Raw genomic sequence first — 26,291 nt, 5'->3', positions numbered from 1 at the left:
TTTTAATGTTAGACGAAATATCAAGGAAAATTTTTATATAATTGAAATTTAATTTTTGTCTTCATGTTTGTCACACTACAGGCTTATCGCTCGTCATGTTCACCCATCTCCTTTTGACTACGGATTACTTCGTTTACCTGATCAATACAGAGGTTGGGCTCACGACAGTTTTGAAAGGTCGACAGGGGATGCTTACTCCTCCTAGGCACCTGATCCTACCTCTGGGTTTCTGGGGGTTGGTGTTTTTACCCTCTTCACGATTTGTATTGTTTTAAGGATTTATGAAATCGATCTTCATTCATTGTTTTCATCTTTTTATTCAAGGATTTCATAATCAATTGATGAAATTCTAATTTAATCTTCCACAAATTTATAGAAAATAATAATACATGTATTACCCTTTTCTATAATACACTCTGTTTCAGACCGAGACACCAGTATCGTCCAAAGGGCCTATTCGAACTGTAGTAGTACTGTTAAACAGAAACTGAGTGCATGATTCTTGAGTATCCAATATTTACTATTAATAATAATGCATTTTTGTATGTTGTGACCGGTAAAAAAGAGCAGACTTCTGATCTATATTAACTAAGATTCCGCATTTTGAAGACACCTGCACTGAGTATAAAAAGCTTGCTGATATAAAGGGTTGTGAAATCTGTTTTATTCGTCAGAAAACAACATTTGCACAAGGTCATCTTTTGCACATTGTCCTTCTTCCAGTCGTTGTTTCTACGTAGAAAAAATAAATAATTATCTTAAATCAATTGAATATTTCATACACCAAATTCGGATACGATTTCAAATCTCACAGCATGGAAGAATTTTATATAGGTTTTTTTCATCGGCAGTTTTGATATCGGGAGTTGTTGACCATGCAATTAAAATAAATAATCTGATTATTTTGCATGCCAATCTTAGTTTTGATGAGTAAAATATACAGCATACGTCATTGACATGTCACTGTTGACAGATGTGTCCTTTCTGACATATTTCTTATATAAAATCTACAACATGACGACTTTTTGCATATTTTATTTCAGAAATAAAATATACACGTCTCCGCCTACTGAGATTTCACACTTTTAATGAAATTGCAAAGAATGGACGGGGTAGCATTTTTCGGTTTGTGCGTTTTTTGTGAATAGGTAGGTAAGTTTATGAAAGGTGGACGCTAAACAGATTAAAAAAATTGAAATGGCCTTACCTGTCCGACCCGCAGTAGTGTGGGGACACTTTTTAGTTCTAATCCAGGTTCTTTTCTGAAGGCGTTTGATTGGTCTTTCCAACTGAAAGACAAAAGGGAACTGTAGTGTTTCTGTGACAGAAAAGCAGTGCGTTTGCAAAAATATGACATGTATATTAATATGGAAGAATTGAACCGTCATGTTTATAAAATAAAGAGGGAAATATTAAGGATATTAAGATTCTTTAAATTTATCTTCAACGCATTTACTTCTGCAGCGGATGTCAGCAATTAGATAAATTTTAATATAAGGTCTACTCTATCTGTAATATGAGAAAATCATAAATACCGCGTTATTTTACGTTATTTTTTTTTTTACTTTTCATATTGAACACATTGTGCTAGAAGAATAACTTATTGAAAAAAAAACAAGCAAAAAGATTCCTAGACCCAAAGTGTTTATATTGCAGGGAGGGTAGAGTTCCAGTCCACAAGCACCTGTGTGTGTTTTATAACAAAATCGAGACGTCATATGCATGTAAAACAATTAAACATATGTATGAGATGGTTCATTGCAAACATGTTCCTTTAACAACATTGTTATTAGATCTATTGACGTTCAAGTGTTGTTAAATCAGTGTTAAAAAAAAAGGAAAAGAAATTGGTTTCTTCATTTAGTGGGATTTCTTGTCCTATGGGAAAAATAATCCCATTTTACATGTCAATGGATTTTTTTCCCACATGTGACAAATTATCCCATGCACAGGATTATTTCTCCCATGGGATTTTTGTAGGATTTGAGGTTGTTTGAAAAATCCCTCCATTCTCCCTTGGGATTTTTATGTTTGGGAGAATTTTTTCTAGAAAATTACTACACTGTGAAAGTTAAGGTTGACAAGATGTGAACATAATAAAAAATCCCCCAAAATCCAGCAAAAATTTTAAATTATGTCTTTCAGAAAGGGTAGCGGAAAGTCCAGACTTTCTCGTGTCCGGGCTTAAATGTCGCAATGTTAATAGAAAAAAAAATATATCATGACCTTGTAATGTTTCGGAGTAAAACCGACAAATCTTTAGTTCTTTTAATACAGATTATATACTTGTGATAAAAAAAATCATGTAGTAAATTTTGAATTTACTGAGTGGAGGTAAATGCAAAATTTACATGATATTTCTCAAGTAACTTGTCGGATTGCTAAAATGCAGCATATTAAGGCAGTAACTGACAATCTGACTATTTGTATTATAGGGATCACGTACTGAGTAATATGTTAAGTACTAGCTCCTGGGGTACATGTATCTGACAGTTTTATTTGACACAGATAACAAAGGCATTTGACGTCATTTTTTGTTGTTCTGATTAAAAAAAATCCACATTTTTCAGGTAGGAGGTTATTAATTTTCGACAAGATAAAAATATGACGTCAAGTAACTGTGAAAATACAATTATTCAAATAAAATCAGCTGTAAACACACATCAAACACACCTTGGCGGTGCATGCTAACCAATACATGTACGAGGGTTGTCCCAGAAAAACGATAACATTTTCAATATCTTTCGTTTTACTAATACTAACAGGCCCGTAGGAAGCAGTTTCAGTTTGGGGGGCACAGCTATACATTTTCAATTGAGGGGGCACTATCAACTACCAAAAATTCCTTGACGAGCAAAAAAAAAAAAAAAGGTCATCAGACGTTTTTATTGAGGGGGCACAAGCATATAGTAGGTATGTTTTCTATAGTAAACTATATATCGGCAAAATTATTAGGGGGGGGGGGCACGCCCCCCTCCCCGTGCCCCCCCCCCCCGTTCCTACGGCCATGACTAAGAAGTTAAAAATTGGCATACACCATAATCAACATTTTTTGAATAATGCATGAAAATTTCAATAAAATATCTCTATAAATAACATTTTTCTCTCAGGTTAACGAATCTTGTAAAATAGCTGTCGGCGCAACACTGACGACGTCAAAACGTAACTCGTGGCGTTTGTGAATTTATCATGGAATCGTGCGTCTAATAAAATTCGTTTGAAGCATAAATTCGACAATGCATTTAATTTTCTTTTAGTTATCAAGTCATCCATCACAGATATTGATTTGCGTTTCCAAAAGATCGTGGAATTAATTCTTTTAATAAACTTTAACAATTTTCCAATCCAGGTCATAAGTTTACCTAACTGCTCTCTCAGTTACGGCCGTCGCCATGTATATATGACGTCCAGCTTTTGACATTTCAGTTTGATGGTCTACCAAACGCTTCTTCCGTCGAATAACCAGTCAAGCCATCCTCGAACCTCTTAACTAGGTATAAATCTGTGTCCGAGATATATGTTTGTGTCGTTCCATCGTTTACATATCTTTTTCCCGTATGGACAGGAGTCATATCCCGCTCAACAGTACTGCTTGATAATTTGGTGCTCCGCATTCTCGCCCGACGTCATTATTTTTGACAATATCGAAGTAAAGGTGTTTTTGCATCTAAAGTCATATTTTAGTCATTTGTGACGCTAAATTAATTTTTTATACATGAGTACTTCAGATCATAGTAATTTTATGGAGGTAGTTTTTTTTTCACATTATATTTCCCTATAACCTGGTAATAAAGGAAACTTCTCTGACAATGCTATTTCTAAAACTCGAAAAATTGCCTTGCGCCGAGCACCGATATTTGACACCATTTAAAAGCTATTTAAAAGCTATTTTTACATGCACATGACTTCAAAACTTAATAATAATTTGTCAAAATAGCAAAAATTTCATTTCCCAACAAGGTACAAAAAATTATTTATTTTGGTCGAATAGTTTTTGAAATATTCAAAAAGTTCGTGCTTTTCTGGGACAACCCTCGTAGCATATGGAAACCAAAATTTCAAATGTGTTTGATAATAAAATCATTGTAAACATTCATGAATGTTTAAATGTTCCATATTCATTGTACTACGAGAGAACATGAAGTCTATTTCTTTAAATCTATGGAAAGAAAATTAAAATCAAAGAAAATATTTTCTATGATGTGTCTGAAAAAAGACATCATTACTGTTATAATATGCATTTTATTGAATTAGTAGGTATGCTTGGATTTAACCTTATTTTTGAATGACATAAAAATGCACTTTCGTTTTTATTGTATTAGGGCGTTATTAAATTTGGCTATTTTCATCAGCATAATATTGTAACTTGCTATGTAGCGTAAAGGCAATCGAATGAAATGTAAAAAAAAAAACAGAAGGGGTTGGGGGTGTTAAACATATAATTGAAAAAAAATCCTGTTTTCTTACAGGGTATAAATTTTCCCACAACCACATATCTTCCATGGCTTTGTCGAAGGCTTAGTCACAGAGAAGAAAAACATGTAACTCGTTAGACAAGAATCAAATCACAAAACATGACTAGGTGATTCCCGACATACGTAAAAAATTCTTTAAGACCAGAATAAATGTTTGTGAGTGTGTGTGAGTGTGTTTGTGTGTGTGGAGAGAGAGAGAGAGAGAGAGAGAGAGAGAGAGAGAGAGAGAGAGAGAGAGAGAGAGTCTCCATATATGTAAAAGAAAAACAGCAGAATATTATTATTATTAGATCATAGTGATTTATGATATTGGAATATTCTAAAGAAAAACAGAGTACAATTTAAAACAAAACATTCACTCGTAATTGTCACTTTCAAAAACATAAAAAGTTTGAAGTAAGTTGGAATACTCACAAAGTCCTGTCCCCCACCCCACAGTGGATGAAGACCGCATCCTCCCCCGCATGTTTTAAATTTCTCTTCACCACAGGGTCCGCTAGAAAATATGTAAAATTGTTTTCATTGAGCATCAGTTATAGAAGTGTTAAAATACAATAAGATTCACCACAGGCACTTGGGGTATGGACCCCCCCCCCTTCTATTTTTTTTCTTTTTAAATCTGGGGTCGAGTCACCTTTTTCCTATTTTTGTATTCTTATATGCACTGTGTGTTATCAATAATGTAACTCTTTTGTCTCTATATGCTGTTTTTAAATATATCGTTTTCGACTGATACATAAAAGCTAGAGAGCTCTCTTTTATGTATCAGTCGAAAACGATATATTTAAAAACAGCATATAGAGACAAAAGAGTTACATTATTGATAACATACAATGCATATTAGAATACAAAAATAGGAAAAAGGTGACTCGACCCCAGATTTAAAAAGAAAAAAAAAATGGAAAGGGGGGGGTCCATACCCCAAGTGCCTGTGAGATTCACCGAAACTGACAATCTAATCAAATGTTAGATCCGGTCTTATACTCGCTAAACTTAACACCGATGTTTAGTATAGCGAGTTTGCGGATCTAACACTTCGACATAATTCGGAACATTCAAGTCGACGCTTTCCATGTCGCTATTTAGCTGAGAAAAATAATTTCCTATTGTGGATACAGCGTTTACAAATTTTATTCATTTTCATTAATTAATACAAAAACTAATTGTGTATTTGTAATGCTGGGAGTAAATTGAATAGAAATATTTTCAATGCGAGGAAAGGTGTTTGTTAAAGAAACAGACAGAAGCGGGACAAATAATTGTACCTGCGACACAATCGGGACACCAGCTATTTCCGTCATCATCTGTGGAGCCTGAAAACAGAGCAAATATCGTCTTTCCTTGATTTTCACTCACTGTCTTTTTGTATGCCTCAAGACCCTCAACGTGAATTTCTTTTACCATTTTCCAAAGGACTTGAGATGAAAAGACAGTAGTCCCCACAAGTGAAACAGAAAGTAGCCCGGTAGGTGTGTCGTTTCTATTGAAATGCGGAATGAGCACGACGGAAAATACTATTCCGGGAAAATATTTTATATATTTAAGTTCAACTTCGGAGATTGCACAATATATGCACTTAAAACAGAACTGTTGCTAAAAAAACTTAATAAATGACATAAACATGCACTTAATTCAAACTATTTTAATTATTCTATTTTATTAGACTGATATGGCTGATTCTCTGAAGGATGAGGAGTCCTCTAAGCCTGGGATTGGGATGAGATTGACTATTGCTTCTATAAGTAAACGCTTTCCTCGTGCACGTAACATTAGTACTCAATGGCTGTTCAAGCGACTTTACAATAGTCAGGAATCCCAAAGCTCCCAGGAATCCCAAAACTCCCAGGGATCTCATACCTTCCAGGAAACACAAAGCTCCGCATCTCGAGTCAAAATCCTGGTCAGAATTTACATACATGTACAATGTAGCTATGTTAGCTTAACAAATTATTGAAAATAAAATAGCAAAGTTTTCTTTATTATATTAGATCAATTTTGTTAAAAAAGAGGGATAGTGGGTTTAACTCATCTTTCACATATACAGATATTTAATTTGTTATACATTTTATCTGCTCGAAAGTTTTATGCACTGCACTGAAAGTCTTCTCTGAAGTTTTCAAATAGAGATACATTTAATGTTATAATACTATCTCTAGATCTACCATAAAATTCACATCAGAATCTAGTATTACCGACACGTCTGTGTTAGCTATCATATTAGTAAGATATTGATTTTTTTTTTAAATTCAGTCATACGAATTCAAGAAATATTGCTCTTATTTTAATTGTGATGCCTGTTCCCATGTAAAGTGTGTAATTACAGACGGTAGTTGTGGCAGTCTGGGGTTCGGTTGTAGTACAGTGTACTTGTTTTATTTTAAGGTTTATAGCTGATTCGACTTGAATTCTCAATTTCTGTTCAATTGGTTTAGAAAACACCTAAACATTCATCTTCTTTTGGAAAGAAATCTAAGCAGACCTCCTTTGGTTGGGGGGGGGGGGGTAAGGGGGGTGTTTAATCAGACAGATTGATCGTATAAATTAACGAAACTATATTATGTTAGGATTGTAGAGCCGAAGATGAGTATAACATCAGTCACATAGATGGCGCTGTCCGTGTTAACTACGAATCGTCTCCAGAAGAGATCCTTCATGCTGCAGATATTGATAAATCAACAAATGGTAACAATTATTCATTACATTACTGTCATTTGAGTGAAACTTGCATGCATGTCCCACTCTACGCAGATGATGCGCATGTGTTAGTAACAAACCTAAACAACCTTGAGTTTCGTCCATTGTCACGAGCATTAATATTAATATTACCAATACGAATAAAAAAAAAATAACCCATTGTTCCTTGCTTTCTTGCCCTTAGACGAAGAATTTGAAATATTGGTACTTTCTTTTGACAGACCTCTTGGATGTGGTTTGTTACTGTTCTGTTGGATATCGGTCAGCTTTAGTCGCACAGAAATTGCAGGATTACGTCAATAAATCAATGGGTAATATCAATAACCATACTTAAAAATATATAACTTACAAATAAGGCAAAAATGATAAATTTGTTGTTTATGAAGTTTATGTAATTGTTAAAAAAAACAACATATTTCTTCACATTACTAAAGTTTAAAGTTAAACGTTAAGAAATAAGATTGATATAACTAGGAAATCTAGCATTCTTCAAAAAGGTATATAGGATGCTTTATTTTTGGGGGGTGGGGTGGGGTGGGGGTATTCAAACCAATGCGACATCATACACTTACAATCCAACATGATATCAACTAAGATATCGTTGAGTGAGTTTCAAATTTGATCAACAGCAAAGCTACAGCCACAAAACAATCTAAACTTTTTTTTTCAAAATTATTTTAACACGGAGGACCATTAATTTCCTCTTCTTATATAAAGTAAATTGGTTTTACTTTTCAATTAGATTTCACGGGGAGAAATGTTACATTAAGCTCTCTTTATACAATATTAAGTTTAAGCCAGTAAAACCGTATTATCTTCTTAGATTTATGCCGTTTATTTAATTTGAGGGACATTAACTTAAGTAATTTTGAATGTTAAATGTCAGTCTTTTTCTTGGTTATTACATGTGTAATATGTATAATACAATTTCTTGAAGTACAAATTTGATTTTAGTGCATTATATTCCTTTTTAAATGTTGTGCAAGAAAGCACATAGAACATTATGAAAACATACCCAGTTTTTAAATTTTTTTTTTTCTATCAGTGTTCGAAATAACAGATGACAATTTATATTCTCATCTCTAGGAAATGACCATCTATCTTTCTACAATATGGAAGGGAGCCTTTTTAAGTGGGCCAACGAGAACAGACATATGGTGGATCAAAAAGGAGATGCAACCAAATTCGCACATCCTTACAACGCTGTTTTTGGAAAATTACTTAATTCTGAATTACGGAAGTCTTAGATTAGACGAATTTTCTTTTCCACTTTATTTGTTTCATGTCATTCATAAAAACGATTCAGATTATGAACTTTAATCATTGTTATTTCATTTCCACATTCATATACATGTAGGTTTTGATAATAATAATGTTCTTTCGTGGCAAGCTGCTAACTGATTGTATCTGCGTGATATCTTTCTTGTGTCATCATTCCCTGTGTCCCTCAAATTACTGTTTTTGATAATTAATTAGAAAATGCACATCTTGGTGCATAGCTGGTCATTAGCTAGGCATACTGAGACGTAATTACTCCGTAAACTTGAGCATTCATGTATGTATGTACATATCTCTACTAATGACACATACCAGTTTATTATATTCCACATTTTAGGGATGGGGAGAAAAGATTAGGGTTTCATCTCTCCTGGTGGTCTTAGAAATATTAGAAATCATGAAAAGGTATGACAATAAAAGTCATTCCTGGAAATTTAACAGAACACCGTTGCCTAGGTGTAATAAACAATAGACCCCTTACTGGGGTTTGAAATTCATGACTATTAAATAACTGGATGGAAGCGGAAAGGTATAAAATCAAAGTACTGACACAGTATTGAAAGACTGGGTTTTTGTTTTGAACATATTTTATTGACAATCAAAGGGATAAGAAACAAGTTCTACCAACTTAATAGTTCCTCTCCCATATATAACACATGATTATAAAGACTGGGTCTTAATAAAGATCAGGGTTTTATAATTTCAGTCATGTAACTGATTTTTTATTGATTTGGGGGGGGGGGGGTAATTGAGATATTTAAAATTTAAATGAAATCTAAAAAAGATAAACATTGTAAACCAAATATTTTATTCACTCTGTATTAGATTTATTAATCATCGAAGAACATAGCACTGTCCGAACTTTTAATCTGAAATGTAATGGTTTTCAAAATATTAAAATTGTAACCAATATTTTTAATTTAATTGTTAAATATACGATAAAAAAATAGATAATTTATTGCATACAGCTTTATAAGAAATATTAGCTGCAGAGCTTTAGCTGTCTAGTTGAGAAACCAGACTAACCAGACACATTTTCTGTCCATACTTTGTCTTCTGCTACGCTCCCAACACCTCTGTGAACGCTAGCTCGTTGTACAAGATTTTTGTACAAGTTTTAAACGGTGAAAATTTGAAATTAAAATAGTTATTAGTTATTGTAATTATAGATAAAGATGATAATTTATCAATTATTTTAAATCTATCATCCCACAAAACGATTTATTTTCAAGGTTTTTAGGGAACTATTTTGCGGAGTAAAAATTAAAAAGTGAAATAATTTTTTTTTTCAAGGAAATAGATTGAAATAAATGTTTTCCGGTAATGAATTTTATTAAAAACGATTATTTATATAATTTTTCATTTACAATTTTTCCAAGAAATGTATAATATTTAAGCGTTTACAGAGGTGTATTTGGGAGCGTAGCGGGAACGACAACTCTGGATAGTGCATGATAAAAGACCCCAACATGCACGTCGGAATGCTAATTCCAAGGTCATATAGGGATGTTTGGAATTGTTGAAAGGTAAATAAAGTAACAAGATGAGTAAAATGTATGATTTATTAACAGATACCATGCTGTGGGCGGGGGAACGCATGCTGCTAATTGATTTCATCTTATTAACACTTCTCTGGAAGAAAAAAACCCATGAAAATGGGTTGAGGCTATCTTAAAATAAAACATATATTGCAAAATCAGGGATTTTCAACTAACTTTATGCCTTTTACTGTTACAGATAGAAATTTTCCTGTATGAGGTTTGGTCGGACATATAGTCCGAATCTTAATATACAATGTATGTATGTGCTTTTTTTAAACGATCCAATGCTTACAGATTTAGCTTATGCTGTATTAACTTGTAGGCGATGGGGAGCAACGATGATTTAAAAAACAAACAAACAAACAAAAAAAAAACAAACAAACAAAAACAAAACAAAAAGTCCTTATGGTCTTAAAAATCGAAGAAAAAACATTAAAAAGTAAAACCATATACGTTGTATAACAATATAAATTTATTCCAGGAAATTTAGTCGGATGTTTGACACCGTTGCTTATGTGTACATGTATTTCTTTCTGAATTTTGAAATTCATGTCTAACCTGAGGCAGCTTTATGAGCTCACTAATTCAAAGTTCATAAGAATGATTATCATAAATGAATTATTATTTATTTAAAATGTATATTAAAGTAATTTTTGCGTATATATATATAATATATATTATATGTATTTATAGAAAAAAATATTGTCACATTGTTCATTTTTTTATTTATCCAAAGTTATGGTGTTTCTGATTTTAAAAAAATCATCGTGAAAGGGGATTAATTTATAAGATCTAAAACGCATCTTACAATGGCCAGTGTATTTTCAGCAAGATCCTTGAGTATTTGATATTTTGTAATAATATCTCAACGAATCACAGCCCAATATCACATAAAGTGATTCAGGAAATCTTGCCCGAAATTTGGCCGCTTGTTACGATTAAAATTGGGTTGAATTGAATCCCCTGCTCGCCTTTGTTATCATCTAGATGAGATTATGGTCAGTCTTGCCATGTTTAAGTACAATATACTTCCCCTACACTTTCTTATCTATGAAGTCAATTCAGTTTTACTGTTGGGAAATAAATACACATGTACATGTAAATACTTCTTGATTTGTGAATTTAAAAGTCCTGATTTCTATGAACCTGAAATATGACGTGACGTAATGTTTATCATTTCTTAATGCTAACATGTAGGGGAAAAATAATGCGGGGAATATTTACTTTAATGTCTAATTAAACTTTTGATACTAAATGCCAGTTAAATATTGAAAAAAAGTATGACGTATTAAAATTTATCATTGTTTACCAACATTCACATGTAATGAAGAAAACTGGAAAATACACCATACACCCCCGTAATTGTTGTACTATTTTCTTTTATCTGAATTATTGTTCTGAGATGCAATTTAAAATATATTCTAATAATTTAGTTTTGGTTGTAACGCGTCATTTGATTTGATAAAAAAAAATTAGTCTATAACCTGTGTTGCCTACGTCACAATAACTTACGTCAAAAACTTATCAATCCGCTTGACGTTACATTTGAAATATGTACAATTTAGGGGCATTTTTGAAGGAGAAATTTTCTTATTTTCTACACTTAAATTATACGGAATGAATTAAATAGCTACCCAAGTTATACTGTATAACCTGGATTTGAACAGTTTACATTTTTTATAAACCGCTTCGTATAACTTGGGTAACTACTAAATTCATTCCTTAATATTTAAAAAAAAATTGATAGGGGAAATCCAAAAGCATCCTTTAAAAAAATACTTGGGTCCAGCCTTGTGTTCCACCATATACCAAGTTGAAGTTCACACCTTGTTTTTCTTCCAAATATACATCGACTACTGCTTCCATACTTTAACTTTACAGTGCCTAGATACTGAACATCTGAAACATAATCCTCCAACGTGTCCTTGTTCTCCCACAACTATAGTTCTGCTGAACAGGTCATTACTGGTTACGTAAATATAGTTAATAATGAGAACTTTAAATTACTTACTTTAAAAGGGCCAAAATTTAGGGAACCATCTTTCAACTTGCGTCATAATTTCATAAATATTATGAATTCTTTGGAAGATTACGCCAGGCGATGGGAAAACATAAAAAAAAACCTTGACACTTTGTCAGAATGGATAAAAAATAGATGGATGTTGAAATCTCGCATTAAGCGAATGGGGTGCAATATGAAAACCATCTATCCGTCTGTCTTCAATAATACATCAGTGAAAAAAGAATTAGATCGATTACAAGATCAATGTGTACTGGCCCCAGCTTAGAAAGCAGGGGGTCGTAACATAAAGGGTACTTAAGTCTAAGACCATGCTTAAGTAGGACTTAAGCACAGTTTTAAACTTAAGACCGTAACTAGAAACATGCTAAGATTTGACAATCTTAGCAAAACTTAGGCGGCCTATAGAGGTGACTTAAGTCTGTCTTAACTTTCTTAAACATATATTTAGTACTATGTAAGGTTGACTTACTATGTTTAAACATTCCTCTAGTTATATTATGCATTATAAAATAATTTTCTCTATTTAATATACTGGTAAAAGAATTTTAGTTTTTCGTCGGGGGAGGGGGGGGGGGTATTCATCACTTATTCCAATATCACTCTCTAAATGACATACATGTAAATGCAAAATATTAATTTTGGGATACGTTTGAAATATTAGTGGGACCTAGGTTATCAACACTAATCATTATAAGTAAATTGTATACAGTAATCATAGATTTGTTTGTTTACTGTGAAAAAAATAGATGAAATGATTTTAAAAGTTGTAGATGAATTAAAGGATGATGACTAGAAAACTAATAAAATTTTCTGTAAATTAGATTGAATGTAGAACGCAACAAGCAAGGATTCAGACAGGGTTCACTACCGTTAACGTAAGAGAGAGAGAGAGAGAGAGTTGTTGTTAAATGTAAGTTGGAGATATACGAAAAATTGTTTTCTGAAAACAATTCTTTTCAATCCTTCATTAAATTGTAAATAAGTATACCATAAAACGTCTGCAGTCTCTGCTTGCTGATATGGGAGGAACAGAATTCAAATATCCCTATTGTTTTTTACTTTTTTATTAAGAGTTTCAATTTCAAGTACATTGTACCTACGCTGGGTTATCGTGCCATGTCTGCGAGAAAGACAATTTGAAGGCAAGTGAACATTTGTCAAACGAAAGAATAACAACAAACGGTAAACTGAAAACATCGCAGTCTCGAGTGATTAACAATATTCACGCATTTACAATGAACCACTAGTGCCACTTTGTAAGCGTGCAATATTTGTTTTCAAATATTCAGAATTATTTAAACAGAATTTAATTTTATTAATTACGAAATCTAATCTAACCTAGCTAAAACCGATAGGCAAGGACGTCAACTTTAATTTACATGTGATAAAAAACGTAAATAAATCATATTTACAAACACATATATAAATAAATTGAAAAACTAGGATGATTCATAAAAAAATATTTTGAGCATAAGTTTGACTTAGCTAAGACCTAGCTAAGTCCGTTTTATGTTACGGTTTAAGACATACTTAAGTAGTACTTAGGCAGGTCTTATGATTGCACCTAAAACATACTTATGACCATACTTAAGTCAAAAACTTAGCAAGCTTTATGTTACGACCCCCAGATAACAACATTGTCTTTCTTTGTAAGGCTCGTTATTTAATTGTATTTTAGAGGAGCCTGGATTTTATTCTGCAAGTGGTAATCCAATTAACGTATATCCATAACTCCCTTTCTATAGAGGAAATTCTTCAAAATCATATATATCAGTTTTGAATATTTTTAATATTCCTTACAACCAAATTGAATTTGAATTCCATATTTATATTGGATTCCGAAATTTCATAAAAATCCTTACAAACAAAGATACATAGCGGGTTCAGTAAATCTTCTACCAAGCCTCTTTCTTTACTCCTCACTAAAATATTAAAAGCAGTGAAGGAGAAACTTCAGGAGTACTGTGCAACAATATATTCGAGAAGTGGTGTAAATCAGATGTGGATACTTTTAAAAGAATTCCAAGAAACTTTTGGAAAATTTGAAATCGCAAAATTTTACCAAAATCAATAACATAAAAACTTATATGTACGACTTTTCAACTCTGTATACAACATTTCCCACGATAAATTAATGTCCAGGCTTTGTTGACATCATTGACAGCTGCTTTTTCAATATAAATGGAACTTATAAATTTACTTACCTTTTCATTAGTCATTTACAAAGTTACGTTGTTAAAAAGCAATCTGCTTGTACACACAAGTACTCGGAAGTTGATATTTAAAAGATGCTTGAGTTTCTGATTGACAATATCTATGTAGTTTTTGTAGACCAGGTCTTCCAACAATCTGTTGGAATTCCCATGGGTACCAATTGCGCCCCGTTGTTAGCAGACCTATTTTTGTATTCATATGAAGCAGAATTTATTCAAAATCTTATACATGAGAAAAAGAAATCTGTTGCTGTGGTCTTCAACTCGACATTTAGATATATCGACGACGTATGGTCAATTAACAATAGTTATTTTCATTCATATGTCGACACAATATATCCCAGTGAGCTTGAAATAAAAGATACCGTAGAGTCTGACACATCTGTTTCATATTTGCATAACTTACTAGAAAAGACGCAAATGGTAATTTATCAACAAAGCTTAATGATAAACGTGATTACTACAACTTTTCAATCGTCAACTTCCCTTTTTATGTAGCAATATACCCTTATCAGCTGCAGATTGAGTTTATGTGCCCCAGATGATTCCGATACGCAAGAACGTGCTCTACGTACAAACAATTTCTAAAACGCGGCAAGCTATTGACAAACAAGTTGATAAAACAAGGATATCAGCAGTCTTGTATAAAATCAACATTTTGCAATTCTTTGGTCGATACAATGGCCTTTTTCAGTAAATGCAATCTATCATTAAGTTGAATGCTGACCGACGTTTTTCATACTAAACGTTAGGCCATTATTTACACACTGAATTGTCTACGGTTTTTTCGTTTGCCCAATCATGACAAGGAGCCCACGGGTGGTGTGTCCGGTCGACAGGGGATGCTTACTCCTCCATGGTACCTGATCCCACTTCTGTTGCTTTTCGAGGTTTGTGTTTGCTATTTTAACGATTTGTATTGTTTCAAAGACTTTTGAGTTTGATTATTGTTATAAGATCTTTCCTAATTATTGCTTGGACAAAATCTATAATTTTAATGAAGAAAACTCTGAGACTGTCTGTTTCAAACTTTATCATGAAGAAGCCCCTCCTCTTAAAGTATGCTTCCCTTCAAACCTTCATGTGTATGTAGTCAGCTCATTTTTCTGTATCAAAGTTAATAATACTTCTTGATTAGATTTGAATTTAATAAAGCCCTGATTTCTGTGAACCTCATGTTTGACGTGTGACGTCATACGAGGGCCGTTCAAAAATTAATCGGGCTCTGCTATAATTCACTCTTACGGACGACAAATAGTAATGAAATTTCAAAGAATCATATTTCTTAAAGATTCTAGAAAATTTTGGTATTTTTTAAAAATTTTAATCGCTTATTCCTTAAATTATTGCTGTTTCGATATTACTGATAATGATGTATGTATACGTAGCACGGCAAATATTTTGAATAACTTTAATATTTCTGAAATATTGTGTAACGTCGAGAAACTTTAATTGGACTATTATTAACGTGATTGAGAACGAGCAACTACTAACTAAACTGTATGACAAATGAGATAACTTCAACTTTTCCATGAAAAGTGAAGACAACGAACAGAAATCATGTTGAAGAGTCCAATAAAACAAAACAAACTGTGAGCAGAGAAAACTTTTAAAACATCAGAGGTAGGATCAGATGCCATGGAGGAGTAAGCTTTCCCTGTCGACAGGCCACACCCACCGCGTGCCCTTTGTCATGATCTCAGAATTTGGGAAATACGCAGTCAATTCAGTATGAAAAAATGGCCCATCATTTTGTATGAAAGACGCCAGTCAACCAAAGTAACGACAAATTGTTTTTGTTAACAAGGTCATTGTATCGACCATAGAATTTGCAAAATGTTGACTGTACATGAGATCATTGAAACCCTTATACAATGTATCATCAACTTATTTGCTCATACATAGAACATGCTCTTGTGTATCGAATCACCAGGGAGACACAAACCCGAGGTGCAAGTGATAATAGTTTATTGCTAAATAAATAAGGGAAGTTGACGATAGAAAAGTTAGAGTTATCACATTTCTCATATTAAAATCTAGTTGATAGTTTGCCATCAATGTCTTTCTCTAGTAAAGAGTTCAATTTGGATATACCGTATCAACCTATGAATGAAATCAGTATTGTTCATTGATAAGACGTCATCGATATATCTTAATGTCAAACTTAAAGCCCACAGCAGGCTTTTTCTTGTTCTCATGTAGAAGTATTTGAATAAAGTCTGCTAAAAACATACAGGTCTGCAAATAAAGGAGCACAATTACATATGTACATGTATGTCCCATCGAAATTCCAACAGACTGTTGGAAGACTTGGTCTCCAAATACTAAATAGATCTTTTGAAAGAGGAATTCTGGCATTTTTTAACATCAACCTCAGAGTACTTGTTTGCAGAAGCAGACTTTTTTTAAATGGTGTAATGATTAGTCACGAGACAGGAAAATTCCCAAGTTCCATTTTTCTTGAAGAAGGCGTTCTATGATATCAGAATTAACACCTAATCTTTAATTTATCGTAAGGAATGGCTATATAAAGTGTTGTAAAATCATACGTTTCGGTATTTTTACTTTGAAAAAAAGTGATTTTAAATGTTTTAAAAATGTAAAAGTTCGTCAGATATATTAAAATCCACAATTTATACGATTTACACAATTTTATGAATATGTTGACGCATAGTATGTCTTACATGTAAGTTTCTCCTTCACAGCATATAATATTTTTGTGAAAAGTAAAAATAGTGATTGGTAGAGCATTTGCTGGAACCTGCATGTATGTATATCTAAATGCTTGTAAGGACTTTTCTGGATAAATCGAATCACTTTCGTAGACTGGAACGTTAAGACCATTTAAATACTGAAGCGTGATTTTGAGGAATTCCAACCTTAGAGAGTAAATCAGTTCCATTTCCGAAAAAAAGAAAGAATTAAATCCGTGTTCTTCTAGCAGATTGCTAATTAGATGTCCTTGAAATCAGTTATGCATGGATATGAATTCTGCTTCTTTACAGATCTATATCACAATCAATTTATTAAAATTTAGGTATATATATATATATATATATATATATATATATATATATATATATATATATATATATATATATATATATATATACATGTATGTATGTATATATATATATATATATATATATATATATATATATATATATATATATATATATATATATATATATATATATATATATATGTAGGTTAATACTGTAAACTGGTTATTTTGTCGTACAATTTTGCAATTTTTCTGTTCTATTTGTCGTATATACATGTATGCGTATATTAAGCTGTTTAATCGATGTAGGGAAAAAAAATTCTACCATGCACATCTTGTCCCAAATTTGGAAAAAAATAAACTCATGCATTTTTATCCTAAGCGGCAGTTAATAATAATGAATTCATTTGTATATCATAATAGACACCCGAAAGGGGGGAGGTGTCCATTACGTAGCCATTCTAGTACAAGACGTATAGTTCTAATAACTTGTCAAAGACAACCATGAAATAAGATAAAAGGTATACTGAACAACAACTATATTTTCGGGTTGCTATAGGTTTCCTGATTTCGGTCCGATCTTATTATTATGCTAGAAGAAATCCAAATTATGAAACTGGTAGATATATTAGTAGTTACATGTACACATAAATCATGTATAACAACTTCAAGAACGAACACAGGGCAAAACGCTGTAGTCAGGGGTCAATATTCAACAGCACAGGCACTTGACGTTTTAAACCTTTCTCTTTATTGATAAAAATATCCCCATACTATAACTATAGTATGGGGATATTTTTATCAATAAAGAGAAAGGTTTAAAACGTCAAGTGCCTGTGATTACCAATTAAGATGTTGAAAAATGACCCCGGGTATAAATTCCACGACTTTTAGTCTCAATTTTCAAAATTGAGAAAAAGTAACCTCGGTTCAATATTCAATGTTGAAAAATGAACCCCGGGTCAATTTTCAACCCGAGATCAACGTTACCAGTCTACACGAACTCCAAAATCGGCGTGAACGGAAGTACAAAATTGAGACTGAAAAAGACTCCGAAAATAGAGTCCGCATATGCGTGCACACACAAAAAATGTCGATGTTTCGGCAAAAATCATGGATCTACAAAAACTATCCATGTAAAGTTTTGGAATGTATGAAGTACTTCGGAAGAGATCGTTTTTGTCAGATTTTTAATTCTGTTTGCAAAAAATGAGATATTTACTTTTAAAGTTGACGTTTCAGGTCAGATCAATCACAGTAAAAATGATACGTTTGAGAAGTAAATATGCATAATAAAAGGGAATTTTTAACTAGATGCAAAATGGAACAATATATATTGTAACTGTTAAAAACTTGACTGAATTTTACACATAGATTATCATTTTGGTATTTCAATTGTGTATGACATCTGAATTGAAAGCGTAAGTTCTCATCTTCGTTATTTACCGATTTTTTTTTTTTTTATCACATTCGAATAGATATTATCCTGAAAACATTTTTAAAAGTATTATCTATCAATTTGAAAACTCTTTTAAAAAATTAAGGTCACAACAGGTCTTCTAAAAATGAACCTGTTAATATCTCTGCTCCGTGGTGAAAAATGCGCATTTTCTGATTAAAATAAATACAATCTTCATTGTAGGAACGACATAAAATTTAAATCAAGGAGACAATAAATTAAGAAAATAATTCTTACCGGCAGTATTGAATTCAATGTCGTATATTCAAATCACTATTATGCAAGAGTTGGAAGAGATGAATAAGTCAATATCCACAAAATAATTTAATATGTGTATTTACAGTATTAGAAGTGAAAATTACAGTATTAGAAGTGAAGGTCAAGGGTAATTTTGGATGAGACTGTTAAAACCGAGATCCCGTGTGATGCATGTAGGCGTTGACACGATAAAGAACCTTCACTGCTCAATGGCACTGAGTGTCGAGTATAAGCCTAAATTTGAAGCTCTTCACCGGTATACGGTGAAGTCTCAATTTGAGTGAAAAGTGCGGCATGAAAAACTACATACTGTTAAGGAGAAATGTGATCGGGATCGGGGTGCGTGTTTTACTGTTAGTCCCTAGTGGTTCACCATACTTCAAAAATTTTACTAAAATAAAAATGGCTGCAGCGAAATAGATGAAATGGATTGTGGTCTCTGAGGATTTCTGATTGAAGAGTCCTTGCACTACTGTGTAATATTGTAATTGATTGTTTTATTTTCATAAATGATAATTATTTTGTTGACATTTTATGTCAAGCAAGTTCAGTGACGGTGAATATTGATGGAGACTCGATGTTTCCTTCAATATATTACACAATATGCAGATATGTACATGTAATCTGTATGCAAGTCACATCAGTTGATTGATGTCTTTTTCTGAGCGTTTCCATTTGTTGTGTTTGCTGAAGTTTAAAACTCTACAATCGGTGAAGCGATGTCTTATCACTCTGTTCAATTAATTGACCAAAAAAATTAAATGGTATTTAGAGTTAATAACAATTGTTTACAAATTCAACAACTCAGTCAATCTAGCATGTCTCTTAAGAAATGCATGTTTTGTGTCAGGCGTTTTAACAGGAGTGTCAGTTAATCTATGAAAAAAACCTGTATCAGAATCTAATACATAAGTATTTCAATCAACAGGACAGGGAATATTTACTTATTTTCTTTGGGTCAGGGACTAAGTGCAAGGTGTATGCAATTTTATCAATAAAAAGTAAAAAAATATGAGAAACAGGCATAAATCTTTGACTGAAAAAAAAAGAACAACTGCATTTTCTTTTCACCACATTAAAACAAAACCCATCAAGTTAATCAGATGTTGTCTGTGAAATTTATTATTCTATCATTTTCCCATCAAGCAAACAGTGCAGGTGCAGATCCAGGAATTTTTTCCGGGGGGGGGGGGGGGGGGGGGGTCCATCCCAGTCAAAAAAAAAAAATTCTAACGCAGAAATTTCTTGACAAGCAAAAAAAAAGGTAAATTCCGCTTCCCAAACGTGAAAAACACCTATTTCGTGGTGGTGATGGTGGGGTTCATGTTTTCTAGGGGGGTCCAAAGTCATCTTTTATTTGCTTCGGTATATACTTTTAATAACTCTGCAAATTGCAGGGGGGGGGGGGGGTTCCAGACCCATTGGAAATAGACCTCCTTAGTGGCCCCAGCAGGTGTTCAGTAGGGCTGTCACGGTTCCAAAATTTTTCGGGTCGGGTCGGTTCTGTAAATTTTCAGTTCGGTTTCGGGTTTTTTGGGTCGGGTATTTACATCTATTTTAAACCTTAATTTCATGAATTTAACGTGAAAAATCTTTATTTGTTACAATAAATTTACATTGAAAACTAGTCTTAACCATGCGAACGTCTAGACATCGGTGATTTGGCCTACTATTAGCCACAACCTGACCATTCCTGCTTGTTTTGATAATTATCTAATACTTCCGTGACAAGTGTTTTGTCATGGAATGAAGTAGATTTCAGTTGTGATGTTTATTTATCACTGTTATCGTCATCATTCCTTTGATTTCGACGCCATTTTTTGTATTAAACAGACTCTAATATGTAAACCAGACCCGAACCGAAATCCGGAAAAATGGAACCGGAACCGAACCAAACAACTTGGACCGCGGTTCTCGGTTATTTCGGGTACTCGTGACAGCCCTAGTGTTCAGGTTAAGCAGTGCAGGAAAAAAATGACAATATCTCTTTATTTCACTTTGAATTGTATCTCCCCTCTCAAAAAAAGAAAAGAAAAAAAAAAAGAATTAAAAGGTGAATAAAAAATGTTATGTAGGTAACAAATCAATACTGTGCCTATTATAAACCATTCTTACTAAGAAACCATTTCAATACCTTACCACTTTGTATCCTTTTGAATACTAGTACCGAGTGTTAAACCTGATCAACAATTTAGCCATGACTTCAATACTGTTCCCATTACTCTTTTCTAGATCACCAGAAACTTGTGTATATAATTAATTGTTTTTGTAAAACAGTTGCATGAAGTAGAAATTATCTACAATATTTCTATGTTTATAAAAAAAAACAAGATATGTAGTAGAGTTGAATGTACTGAAGGAACTTAAATTACTATGAAACTACTATCTACTGGAACAATTTTATTTTTGTTGCTTTTTTATGGGGGGTTGAGGGGTTGGAGGATGGGTAAAAAGTCATTAAAACAAAGATGAAAATAATTTATTGCTAGACTAACTTGTTAGTGAACAGATATATTTAATTTATTTTGATGAAGAAAATTTTGAATTAAACCAGAAATGTAGTTGACTTAACTGATGTGTTGCTTGCATAACAGGAGAGCAACATATATGGTCATAAAAATAAATTGGGGGGGGGGGGGGATCCCACTCCCACCTCATCATGTGCATCACTTGTCGCCATTATACTACATTGTATTTTCTTTCTGTCACTTCATCCACTGAGTTTATGAAAATAAAAATAAGACATGAATTTGTAAGTTAATTGCTTTATCATTAGTGTAATGACTGATAAGTGAAATGGAATTTGTAGACAGAAAGGATTATCAATAGTACAGTTTTATAAGAACATTGCCCTGAATTTTAAAATACTTGCCCACTAAGTATTTCACGGTTAGTCCATAGTCTGTTCATTCACAATCCTATAGACTCATATCGCCATGTTTTCTGGATCCATACCAGACCGTGTTTATCTTTGAAGTGATGTCAAATTGACCTTTAAGAAATTACTTGTAATGAATACGTATATAAAGACATCCTTTCATTAGATACTAGGCATAATATGGTTCGTCCTCTTACAAGAAGACGGGATTTTCTTGAAGAAATGGTTCAACACTTTTTATTATTTTTTTTTTTATTCATAGGACTGTGAATTAATAAATATAAATGTTTGTAATAGATATATTCTGAAAAATATTGGTCTGATTTTAAGATTTAAGATTACAGCATTACTTGCATCAAGTTCGATGGAATGTCATGTTTTCTCATGAGTATTATATGTTGACTTTGATATAATTACTTATTTTATTTTCATCATGTTGGATGGAGTGAGGATAATTTCTGACAATGTAACTTGTGATTGCAGACAGAAATGAAGGAGATTCCATTTCGTTTTGTTGGCTATGAGGTCTGGACACAGCTAGCTAACAAGCTAGACCCTGACACTGGGCTTAATGGAAACAACTGGAGAATGCTAGCCGAGAAGCTGGGCTACTCAACGGAAGTCATTCTGGTAAGTTACAAGACACTTTGCTTATGGGTTAAGGTAGGAGCTACTTTCTGAAATTCTGTTAACTTGACAGATCGAGTTACAACTAGGTTGACAATTTAATCCTGTAGACTTGTTTGTGAAGTATGCATGGATGTTGGTGTATCATATTAAATCATTTGAATTTAATTGATCAAGATTTATTGTTGGAAAATGGTATATCATTTATTCATCTGGAAATTAAATGTATTTAATTGTGTAATAAATAATTTAATATAAAATCACAATGAATTGAGATCACTGCACATAAAAGGAGCAAAAGCCAAGAAAAAAAAAGGTCTAGGAAAGTTATAAGTTAATTCACAAACTGTTTTTGCTTTGTTTGATGTAGGTATTTAGTTATAAAATCAAAATAAATAGAATTGGATACAAGAACTATATTTTAACTTTTGTATATAATTGGAATTTTACATTTAAAAAATTTTAATTTATGATACTCAGAAAATTCGAGTCCACAAATGAACAAATTAGATGATTGCATACCCCATAGTTAAGAAGTTAGATTCACATTTGAAAAAAAAAAATAGTGTGTTTCCAGTGTAATAATTTTATTTATGCCAAGAATTTACCATTAAAGGAAAAAAAAATTGCTTTTAATTCTTTGATTTAATCATGTTAATTCTTTGATGCAAAAAATTAACAAAAGAAAATCCAGGTATTAATTCAAAAATTGAATGAAAAATCTGTCAAACTTTAAAATACTCCCTGCTGAAAATTTGATAAACTCAAAATTCTTGACTCTCTTATATGTACATGTAATATGAAGAAAGAATACCGCACCAAAATTTATATGTATCCTTCCTATTTTTTCTGAAAAAATACTGAAAAAATTGAATCAAATAAATAAGGGCTTAAATTGGTCTTTAAATAATGAAATATATTTGCAAGATACATTAAATTAATTTTTGGTGTTGGTTAAACATGTTAAGTAACATTTAGATAGAGAACTATGCTGCAGCTGATTGTAACTTCAGTAAATTTATATGAAAAGAATTTTGTCATAGTTTTAGCAATAAAATTTTTTCTTACACTTTTCTGAAAACCACTACATGTAGCGACACTTAATCTCTCTATAAATTATAAAAAAATATTTCTGGATTATTTTTAATATTAATTTTTTATTCCTATTTCATTTCAGAATCCATTTTAGGTCACCTGACTTTACTCAGGTGACATATTGCTATCTGTTTCTGTCCGTCGTTGTTTGTTGTGTGTTAACATTTGAACATTTTTAGATTCTTCTCTGAAACTGCTCAACCAATTTCAACCAATTTCGGCATATAGCATCTATGGCTTATGGGGAACAAAAATTATGAATTTCATGGTCCCTGTCCCCCTGGGGACTGAGGGTGGGGCCAAAAGCACTAATATTAATGCAATCTTTAAAAATCTTCTTCTCTCCCCCTGTATATAAAGCAGATAAACTAGATGCATGGTTATGATGATCAAGGGTGACTCTTCCAAAATTCTGAAATTTTTGGCCCCAGGGTTAGGGGTTCATGTGGGGTGGGGGTGGGGTGGGGGTGGGGGTGGATGGGTCTATTTAATATACAGTGGAAATGCATTTTTTTGAAAATCTTCTTCTCTGTTCCAGGGTATTTAACAGAAAAAACTAATTTGATGGTTATGATAAACAAGGAAATCTTTTCAAAAATGTTGATGAGCAAGGACAAGTCTTCGAAAATTGTGAATATCTTGGCCCCTGGGTTAGAGGTTCTGGTGTTAGGGCGGGGCCCTATTGATTATATAGTGAACATGCACTAATTCTTTGAAAATCTCTTTTATTAAAGAAACATACTAAGTGCATGGCTATGATGAGCAAGAGTGCATCTTCCAAAATTGTGAATATATTGGCCCCTGGATTAGGGGCTTTGGTATTAGGGTGGGACTATATTATATCTATAGTGAAAATGAATTATTTCCTTGAAAATCTTCTTCTCTGCTTCTGGGCATCTAGGAGGAAAATAGAGTATATAAAGTTGTAATAAGCAGGGGTGTTTTTACCAGAATTTGAAACTCTGTACCCTTTGGTCAATTTTTAGCTCTACTGGTCAGAGACCAGAAGAGCTTATGCAATAGTAAGGTGTCCGTCGTCAGTCTAGCTGTCTGTCTGTCTGTCTGTCCGTCTGTAAACAATTTTTCAAAATGCTACTACTCCTACAGTTTTGGTCTGATTTCAATATGACTTGGCACACAAGTAGAAAATACTAAGATGCACAATTCTATTTATTGGTTTTTGATTTCAATGAACAGTGTTGCCATGGTTACTAAAAATAGAAATTTCTGTGAAATACTTTCAAAATGCTACCCCTCCTACAGTTTTGATCTGATATCAGTATAACTTGGCACATAAGTGGACTATACTAAGATACATAATTCTGTGTATCGGTTTTTGATTTCAATGAACTGTGTTGCCATAGTTACTAAAAATAGAAATTTCTGTGAAAAACTTTCAAAACGCTACTCCTCCTACAGTTTTTATCCGATTTCATTATTACTTGGAACACAAGTAGACTATACTAAAATACATAATTCTGTATATCGGTTTTTTGATTTCGATGAACAGTGTTGCCATGGTTACTAAAAATATAAATTTCCTTGAAATACTTTCAAAATGCTACTCCTCCTACAGTTTTGATCTCATTTCAATATAACTTGGCACACAAGTAGACTATACAAAGATACATAATTCCGTGTATCGGTTTTTGATTTCGATGAACGATGTTGCCATGTTTACTAAAAATAGAAATTTCCTTGAAATACTTCCAAAATGCTACTCCTCCTACAGTTTTGGTCTGATTTTAGTATAACCTGACACACATGTGGACTACACTAAGATACATAATTCTTTTTACCAGTTTTGGATTTTGATGAACGGTGTTGCCATGGTTACTAAAAATAGAATTTTTTTATATACATTGTACTTTCAAAACGCTACTCTTCCTACATGTTTTGTGTGATTTCAGTATAACTTGGCATACAAGTAGACAACACTGAGATACCTAATTGTCGTTATTGCTTTTTGATTTCGTTGAATGATGTTGCCATGGTTACTTAAATCGAAATTTCTGTAAAATTATTTTAAAAGGCTATTCCTCATACAGTTTTATTCTGACTGCAATAAATCTTGCCTCAAAACAGACTAAACCAAGGATCATTATTCTATTTATTGCTGTTGCAAAGTTTCAAGTCCAAGTGCTACTTTTATCTTCCTTTATAAGTACAACCATTAGAGCTACAGTCGCATCAGAGACTTCTGATTTAATTTCTACTGAAAGAAGTTATTCCCCTTTGCTATTCACCTATGATAGTTAGTCACTGTAAATAATGTAACTTAAAGGTCAATTAATAACAGAATTATACAAATTTTTTTTTATAATATTTAATACAAATTAAAGTACTTTCATAGTATTTAATGGTCAGGTTAACTTTTAAACAATAGAAAATGGATAGTTCTTGGGCCTCCAGCAGAACTACTGTACATATGTAAGATGGTAAAGAGGAAAGAGTTTTTAATCAATGTTAGAAAAATCATGTCCCTAATGGGCCATGGCAGTTTGAATCTAAGCATGAAAGGACTTTGTTGGTTATACATTAATTCTGGAATTACATCTTTTGAATCTCCTGACCAAATGTAAAAGAGCCATTGGTAACCCCCCCCCCCCCCCCCCCACACACACACACATACACACACAAAACTAGCTAGAGTGGGATAAAATGGGATTTAGCCAAACATTTCTTTTCTCTTCTGAACATCTAGCAACTGTTGCATTTATCGTAGTTGATACCATAATTGAAAAAC

At 32.6% G+C, this 26,291-nt stretch overlaps 3 protein-coding genes across 3 annotated transcripts in view; 2 read left to right on the top strand and 1 right to left on the bottom strand.

Moving 5' to 3' along the window:
* Positions 1-642: 642 nt before the first annotated feature.
* LOC133187201 (thioredoxin domain-containing protein 17-like) lies at positions 643-5,944 on the bottom strand. Its single transcript, XM_061322563.1, has 4 exons — positions 5,741-5,944; positions 4,890-4,971; positions 1,208-1,289; positions 643-732 (listed from the first exon to the last, which is right to left on the bottom strand). The coding sequence occupies exons 1-4, from the start codon at positions 5,877-5,879 to the stop codon at positions 664-666; spliced, it is 372 nt and encodes a 123-aa protein (XP_061178547.1). The 5' UTR covers positions 5,880-5,944; the 3' UTR covers positions 643-663.
* On the top strand, positions 5,853-9,157 carry LOC133187200 (uncharacterized). The gene is made up of 5 exons (XM_061322562.1): positions 5,853-5,940; positions 6,139-6,375; positions 7,040-7,157; positions 7,391-7,480; positions 8,256-9,157. The coding sequence occupies exons 2-5, from the start codon at positions 6,145-6,147 to the stop codon at positions 8,414-8,416; spliced, it is 600 nt and encodes a 199-aa protein (XP_061178546.1). The 5' UTR covers positions 5,853-5,940; positions 6,139-6,144; the 3' UTR covers positions 8,417-9,157.
* Positions 9,158-19,402: 10,245 nt separating this feature from the next.
* LOC133186725 (uncharacterized) overlaps positions 19,403-26,291 on the top strand; it is a 33,767-nt gene continuing 26,878 nt past the window's right edge. Inside the window, exons 1-2 of the mRNA XM_061321999.1 lie at positions 19,403-19,421; positions 22,307-22,453. Coding sequence (XP_061177983.1) covers positions 22,313-22,453 — 141 coding nt within the window. The 5' untranslated portion in view covers positions 19,403-19,421; positions 22,307-22,312. The remainder of the gene's footprint in view (positions 19,422-22,306; positions 22,454-26,291) is intronic.

Source organism: Saccostrea echinata, unplaced genomic scaffold, assembly GCF_033153115.1.
Source record: "Saccostrea echinata isolate AGI-Se365-2 ecotype Australia unplaced genomic scaffold, CSIRO_AGI_Sech_v1 ptg000014l, whole genome shotgun sequence".
NCBI classification, from domain to species: Eukaryota; Metazoa; Mollusca; class Bivalvia; order Ostreida; family Ostreidae; genus Saccostrea; species Saccostrea echinata.
Note: the sequence above shows the minus strand (reverse complement) of the source record. Positions and strands in the feature narration are given on the sequence as shown.